This window comes from Triticum aestivum, chromosome 3A, assembly GCF_018294505.1.
Source record: "Triticum aestivum cultivar Chinese Spring chromosome 3A, IWGSC CS RefSeq v2.1, whole genome shotgun sequence".
Classification (NCBI taxonomy): domain Eukaryota; kingdom Viridiplantae; phylum Streptophyta; class Magnoliopsida; order Poales; family Poaceae; genus Triticum; species Triticum aestivum.
Window position 1 is genome coordinate 647,363,378 of NC_057800.1, and position 7,813 is coordinate 647,371,190.

The 7,813-nt window shown below is 47.9% G+C and overlaps 1 protein-coding gene across 1 annotated transcript; it reads left to right on the plus strand.

The window, feature by feature from the left end:
• The first annotated feature begins 2,748 nt into the window (after positions 1-2,748).
• On the plus strand, positions 2,749-5,480 carry LOC123062889 (vegetative cell wall protein gp1). Its single transcript, XM_044486576.1, has 3 exons — positions 2,749-3,482; positions 4,544-4,916; positions 5,028-5,480. The coding sequence occupies exons 1-3, from the start codon at positions 2,943-2,945 to the stop codon at positions 5,108-5,110; spliced, it is 996 nt and encodes a 331-aa protein (XP_044342511.1). The 5' UTR covers positions 2,749-2,942; the 3' UTR covers positions 5,111-5,480.
• The last annotated feature ends 2,333 nt before the right edge of the window (positions 5,481-7,813 follow it).

Genomic DNA, 7,813 nt, shown 5'->3' on the forward strand with positions numbered 1-7,813 from the left:
TGTCATACTGTCTGTTTTTTCCATCGGGCGAAGAGTTAGACTATGTTAACTTCCAAACACTTTTGTTTAATTGGAATATGTGAAAATGTAATAATTTGGTCCGGACCCAACGAAAATTATTCGGTTCGCATGAAAAACGTTTAGTTTGAAATATATACGGGCAGGGTTCGATGGTCAACTCCCGTATCATCGTCCCGTCCACGAACAAATATTATGTCCAGTTTAGGTCCGGCGTTCAAGGTACTGATCCTAAAAAAAAAGACGGGAATGCCCAGAGTTAAGTAGTATGGCTATGGCTCTCGCGAACGCGCTCGCGGCGGGCGTGCTCGCGACGGCGCCGCCCTGATCTCTTCCCTCCGGTCGTCCCTGTGTCAGGCTCGACCAGATCCGGGACCCTCGTCGAGCCCTCTCTTCGCCGCTGTCCTTCTTCCGCGAAGCTCCCTCGTGCTCCTCCACCTCCCGCCCGTCAGCTACGTCGGCCTCGACCCGACGCGATGGCTCCTTGTCCGCTCCCCCGGCCTGCGTCCGCGTCGGCGGCGGCTGCAGCTGCCTCTCCGGCCTTGCTGCGCGTTGGCTCTGCGTCCGCGTCGGCTGCTGCCGCTCCAGCCAAGGTGAGCGCCGGCTCTGCGCCCCTGTGGGAGGCGGCGGCCGCCGCGGCCTTGCTAGGCGTCGCCTTGGCATCCGAGCCGCCCCTGTTCGTCGTCCCGGCATCCCAGACGACCTCGATGCTGCTGCCGTCTGCCTTGCCCGGCGACCCGTCTGGTCCGGGCGATGTGGTGATGCCCGTCACAGTGCAGGGAGCTCCCAATGCTCTGGCAGCAGCCTCCCAATGCAGTCTGCAGCTCGTCCCAATCGCTCCACTTGTGCCGCTTCAGACGTCGACTGCATCGCCCACCGCCGCCGCTCTAGCGGCGGATGCCCTTGCTCGGCGCAGGTCGGACCCGGCCATTAGTGGGCTTATGGCCGGTGCTCGTCCCAATTGCGGTCGTGGCCTGCAGGCCACCACCCCGGCTCCTCTTGCCACCGGCAAGTCTCTTTACTCGTTACTTGTCTGAGATTCGATCGTCGGTATCATCATACCTAGTTCAATCTCGTCACCGGCAAGTCTCTTTACTCGTTCCATAATGCATCATCCCGTAACTAACTCATTAGTCACATTGCTTGCAAGGCTCATAGTAATGTGCATTACCGAGAGAGCTCAGAGATACCTCTCCGATACACGGAGTGACAAATCATAATCTTGATCTATGCCAACTCAACAAACACTATCGGGGACACTTGTAGAGCATCTTTATAATCACCCATTTATGTTGTGACGTTTGATAGCACACAAGGTGTTCCTCCGGTATTCGGGAGTTGCATAAGCTCATAGTTAGAGGAACATGTATAAGTCATGAAGAAAGCAATAGCAATAAAACTTAACGATCATAATGCTAAGCTAACGGATGGGTCTTGTCCATCACATCATTCTTTAATGATGTGATCTCGTTCATCAAATGACAACACATGTCTATGGTTAGGAAACTTAACTATCTTTGATTAACGAGTTAGTCAAGTAGAGACATACTAGGGACACTCTGTTTGTCTATGTATTCACACATGTACTAAGTTTCCGGTTAATACAATTCTAGCATGAATAATAAACATTTATCATGATATAAGAAAATATAAATAACAACTTTATTATTACCTCTAGGACATATTTCCTTCACTCTATGGGCATGCCATCAGGACCGGCAACCCTATTATGTTTCATAGAAAAAACAGCAAGCTTAATCTCATCTGGAAAAACAAGCTATCAACTTGCTCTTGTCATCACTATCCAAAACAACAGGAACAAGAATGCTCAAAGAAACAGGTAATAGGTCTACTGGACCAAACAACCTCTTGTAAAACTTAATGGCATAATCAAGCAGCTTATCATCCCCTTGAATAATCCCTTCCTCCTAAACAAATCTATTTTTTTTGCTCTTACGCTTTCTACCACTAGCTTTAATCATAAGATACCTACTGATATTATCGCCTTCCCTAATGTCCCTCTCTTTAGAGGGTTGGTACCATTTAATCTCTTCCTCTTGAAGCAATTTATTCAAGTTATGTTGTAAAGCATCTCTTAACTCATAGTCAGCAATGGAGAATCCAGTTTGCTCACATCTTTTATCAATATTATCTAGCTGAGTAATTAAGCCATTTCTACTTTTCTTATACATCCCTTCAACATTGAGATTCCAGCCCTTCAGGTACATAGGAGTGTAAATGCTACAAAAGATAAATCATCTGAAATGCTTAATGCATATGATCAGTCCACAAAAGCATTGTCATCAACCACCAAAACCACTAAAGCTGAAATATGAGGCTTTCCGCCCATTGTTGGCATTGAAGACGGGGCGCCGACTGGAGTGCAGCGGTGGTGGCAGCCCGCTATGGACCGATGTCGGATTCTGGCGTGCTTGTCTTTGCGGGATCTAACCGCCGTCCATCCATCATCGTCACCCGAAGAGGAAGGCCGCACGCTAGGAGAGGGCACTACCATGACGAATGAGCGAAACAACACATTACACACGGTCAAACTTCTGTAATTTGTATCTACTCCCTCCATTCGGAATTACTTGTCTCGGATATGGATGTATCTAGAACTAAAATACGTCTAGATACATCCATTTCTGCAACAAGTAATTCCGAACGGAGGGAGTAGCTATCAAATTATATGCACAATATAGTTTTGACATCTATTAGCTCAGCCAAGCTTTACTCATCAACAGATAGCACGGAGAGTGCAAAAACAATGCAGTCAGTCTACAAAACGCCTCCCAAACTGAAAACGCATCCTAGCTGAGATCCCACAACCCCCGAGTCGCATCCCGCCCTCACCGAAAAACCGCACACCGCCCTTCCCCAAATCGCGCCCGTCTGCCGTGTGCCGCTTCTCGCCGTCGGAGGCGATGGAAGGCGATGCGAGCAAGCCGCTGCTCGCAGCCTCGACCACCTCCGACGACATCCCCGACGAACGGGCGCGCCGGGACTTGCCTCGTGGTGCTCCTCCGACGACCAAGGAGCATCCGGCCTTCTCCTCCTCCCCTTCGCCGCCGCCTGCCGCGGCCGCGGGCACCCCGGCCTTCTCCTCCTCGCCTTCGCCGCCGCCTCCCGCGGGCATCCCCGACCCCGAGGCCGCCTTATCCTCCTCCGAGCTTTCGGCGCCGACTGCCGACCCCGAGGACCCGAGCAGCGCCAAGAATTCTCCGGTGGGGCCCACACCGACGCCCTCCTCCCTCCCGCCAGCAGATCCCCAGGCTCGCGTGGCCGCGGGCGACGGGTCATCGTCTTCCGCGAGACATTGGTGGAACTTCTCTGGCAGGGTGCGACCAAGGGGGCCGTCGCAGTCGCACCTTCCCGTCTTGGTTCACGGCGCTCAACTTCCCGTCCCCGCCCCGCGTCGCAGCATCCACGAGTCCATTCAGGCGCTCCGTCGCCAGGGACCAAGGGTATTAATTATCTTTTCTCACTTTGTGCTTTGCTCCACTAGTATTGCAATCTTGAATGCTGTTTTTCCTACTGTTCTGAAGCGTGATTCAGCACCCTGCTTGTCTGTTCTGAATCAGAAAATATTGGGTGTTCCTGACTGTGAAAGATTCTATGATCTTTTGGGATCTTATTGCCCTTCTGTGAAAGGATGCATTACGTCTTGGCCCTGGACTCGTAAAAGAAGTTTAGTACCCTGATGTCTCAGTGAGTAATTAGTGGTATATAACTTACGCGCAACGCAAGATTCTTCACTAGTGGGTGATGGATGAGATGGTCTCTTGTTTATCTTTTCCCTGTACACATAATCTTCCAGTAAACCCTGCATTACCGCTATCTGTTTTTATCTTGTTCGTTTCGGGAATCTAGATGTGCTTTAGCACAACTGTTATACATATGGCCTCAAAGCAGGCAAAAGTTAAAGAAAAAGAGCTCTAGCTAGTTCAAAATTGTTTTTTCTGGGCATTGATCAAGAGAAAGGAGAGGAATAAAAAACATAACCCTTGTACATTTATGACTTAATTTGCTAGCAGGCTGCTTGCAGCCCGCAGAGTTTCTAGTAAAACTGTGTATATATACTGCTAAAAAATGCTGCTGCATTCTGGATGCTGATTGGGATAAGAGTGGCAGCAGCAGGGGCGCTGCATGCATCTGCATGGACACATGATATTTCACTGGAAAATGGCTGATGGCTGTGCATGGCTCATTTGATGCCATCCAGGGTTTGTTCATCTTAAAGTAGACGAGACCTGGTTTCTGTCTCAATGTTTAGTTTCTTCTCTTATGTTGCTTGTGGCCACTACTGTTTTTTTTTAATCTGTAAGCTATTAAGTTACTTGCTGTTTACTACAGTACCCAGATTGCATGGTTTCTGTTCTTAGAGAGTAGTTAGTTGAGCTGAAAGCAGTACTATCGATATCTTAACTCTCCCTTTGCTTTATATCATTGGTTGGTATTGCTTTCGGTCTTTGACAGAATTTGATATGGTATGTGGCATAACAGTAATGTTTTCGCTATTGTGCAGCTTGACTCAGTTGGCGTTGAGAAGGTGATCGGCCTATTTGGTTTCTCCCTATTCGGATCCCTTTCCCTCTTGCCCTCCACCGCAGAGCGCGCCGCGAGCAAAGATAACTTGACAGGCACACAGAGGGTCATCCTCGTGCTGAGCTTCGCTTTGATCTGGGTGCTGGCTAGCGTGGGGCTCTTATGTGGACTGCACGGCAAGTCCAACTTCGAGCAGGCGGTATGCAGGCTCACTGCTCGCCTAGGGATTCTTGGACTGACACTACTAGTGGTTCTCCACCTCACATGGATGCTCCCGACCGGCACCTTTGCCACTCTGCTTCTACGTCTTCATGATCGCCGCTGTCATACTTCACTTAGTGTCATGGGTAACGGTAAATGATTCTTCTCTGCTCCATAGTAATCATCGATATGCTGGCTGACTACTCGCCTAGGTACTCTTGCGCTAACACATGAATATTAACACGTTTCCACTGGAATTGCAGAGCTGCCTAGTTGGCGAGGACAAGATCGAGGAGATTGCAGCAACAGAGCAGCGGTAGGCGAGGTCAGTAAAAGCGCATGTTAACCACCTCCCATGTGCAAGCTAGAGTGCAAGCCCCCTGCCAGCATAGTCGTCGACCGTGGCAAAAGCACCTTCTGCATTCGCCATCATCTGTAACTCAACTCAAACCTAGATGATACACACCTGTACTTACTGTCAGTGCTCACGTTATTACTGTCGAACTACACGTCAAGCTCCAATTGGCTTGAGGGGTGAGATTTTTCTCGCTTTTAGGACGGAATCAATTGTTCCTTTACTCCCTAGGACCTTACACACCAATAGGACCCATTTGAGTTCTTCTTTCTTGCTCCGATGCCGCATTTTATCCTTAAAATGCCTGCAACATGTACAAATAGTATACCAATGAAGTGAATACAACAGAAATGCTGAAGAAGTGGCATGGTATGCGTACAGCAGTAAATTTCCTATTGCGGTCAATTGAGTTCAATTTCCTTTGTGGAACATATGGTGGGCGAGTGAGGAAGGCAACTAGAAATCTGGTGTGTTCTTCTTCCTGGTCTTCTGAATTTTAACTGCTATATTTGTCTGTCTGGTAAGTCCAGCTACCTTCAGTTTATGGAGATGAAGCTAGGAGGGGGTGCCCCATTTGGAAAATGGGGACTAAAAATATATTCTGAGATGCTATGAAAGCAAACATCTGTTGTACTACGTAGTAGTATTAACCTAAAAAACTTGTGTGTCTGAATGAAATGATCCTGGCCAACAAAGACAAGAGACCTCACCTGCATAGAGGAACCCTGCAGGTGCCCGGTGTAGAACACATTCGCGAATGCAGCTCAAGAAGCTGCCACATACGCTTGCAGTTGGAGCAGCCACGCGGAACACGCATTTTGCATGCCGAGAAATGGCGCACCAGCAACTCGATGCCCTTGCAGGCAGGAAACTTGCAAACAACCTGACTGCCCTTCAGTTTCTGATCCCAGGGGCCAATCGTCCTACAACCGTCTCTGCATATATGAACAAGAGCTTCCATAGCTTCATACAGCTGAAGATAAACCTTCTTTTCCTCCATCCTTTTAGCTCTTTCTTGCCTTCTCTGCATCAAATTCAGTTGTGAGAATGATGAGTATGAACCATGACAATATGTAGATGTGCAGCTATAAAATTTTCTGACAGCGGGTATAAGCATGCTAAGTGTGTGCGTCATGTGGAAGATCATACACATAACAATATAGATAGACGAGTAATTCGAACAACTGAGATGTTGCGAGGTGGAGTAACTAGTGATTAAGCCATTTTAGGATGCTCTGTTTCAGAGAACTCACTGTGTCCACTTCAACAAGAAACTCAAGAAGCTCTTGCTCCAGGCTTGGGTTGGCCCGTCTCATGACTTTCCACCCTTCTGACAGAGAGATGGTCTTGAAATCTCCAGTGATCATGCGAGTACACATGAGCGAGAGCCTTGGCGCGTCACAGAGTCTAGCCAGTTGTAGAACGTCCACCACGTTATCAGGAGCAAGAGAAAACCTCTCGAGCTGGTCGGTGCAGACGATCTTCAGCGATGGTACCGAGAAAACATGAGAGAGTACGAGCAAATGGAGGGCATATTTCTTCATCTCATCCTGCTCAAAGCTTCACCAGAGAGAAAACGGCACGAATGTCAAGGCTAGACTGTGTGAGTCAAAGAAGACCATACTGAAAACTCCGAAGAAACATAAACATTCAGGCATGAAGAATACAGTCCACATTCATACCGTGAAGAATACAGAAACCTGATGAAGACACGGGCTGCTTCAGATGGGACACCAGAAATCAGGATGTTTCTGAAACCATCTTCCACTCTAGCTTCTTCCAACATACTTCTTAGAACGGGAGATCTGATGCCCTGTAAAAGACGTGATCAAGATCTTCTTACATAAGATTAAAACCTGCCTCTGTTCTAATGAATGTGAGGCAGTTACAGGAAGGGAATCAGAAAACTGCACTCACAAGAATGCAGGAATGCGATAAAATCTCGCTTCCATCATCCGTCGATACGCGGACATCGGCTTGATATCCTTCCAAGAAAAGCCTGTTCCAGCAGTCCCGGACCTCCTCAGGGACATCATGAACACAACGAGCCTCTTTTGCATTCCTGGAACTTCTCTGCTTGCCATAAGAAGTTCCAGGTAATGGAGGTGGATCTGGCACGACTCTGGTGCCTGCCAAGGTACCGCAGTCGTAGACATCGAACGTGCTGTCGAAGAAGAGCTGTGAGGAGCTTGACTCCAGGGGCGCCATCAAGGTGTGCCTCCTGCTTTGACCCTGCAAGTCCAAATGATCAAGAGAGAAGAGAGCTGAAACCACAACCTACTCGAGTTTTTGTAGTACCCATACGGCAGCGCAAGTAGTACTTTCCTTGAAGGAAGGTTCAGGAAGAAGTTGTAATAAATAGATGGAAGAACCCAAAGGCATAACGTAAGGCAAGTGATTCACTGTTAATTACTCGATATCTTGGGCAAATAATAAATAAATAAATTAATGAGTACTGTATTTCTGAAGTTACTTCATACTACTAGTAATAAGTAATAGTGGGTTCAAGGAAAAGATGCACATAATTACATCCATGTTGTTTTTTTCCTGAACTCTGAGGGAAATTGTAAGAATTTGCTGCCCGGAAGAACATCACAAAGGCCATAAACCAGGGAATCAGACTATTTCTGAACTCTGAGGCGTTCCATGAGACTTCCACTCCCCAGCAAATTTCTAAACGGCTCTCAAATTTTG

Coding starts and splice junctions, on each gene's coding strand:
- LOC123062889 (XM_044486576.1), top strand. CDS start 2,943: ATGGAAGGCGATGCGAGCAAGCCGCTGCTCGCAGCCTCGACCACCTCC. Junction 3,483..4,543: donor TCCGTCGCCAGGGACCAAGG/GTATTAATTATC, acceptor GCTATTGTGCAG/CTTGACTCAGTTGGCGTTGA. Junction 4,917..5,027: donor ACTTAGTGTCATGGGTAACG/GTAAATGATTCT, acceptor CTGGAATTGCAG/AGCTGCCTAGTTGGCGAGGA.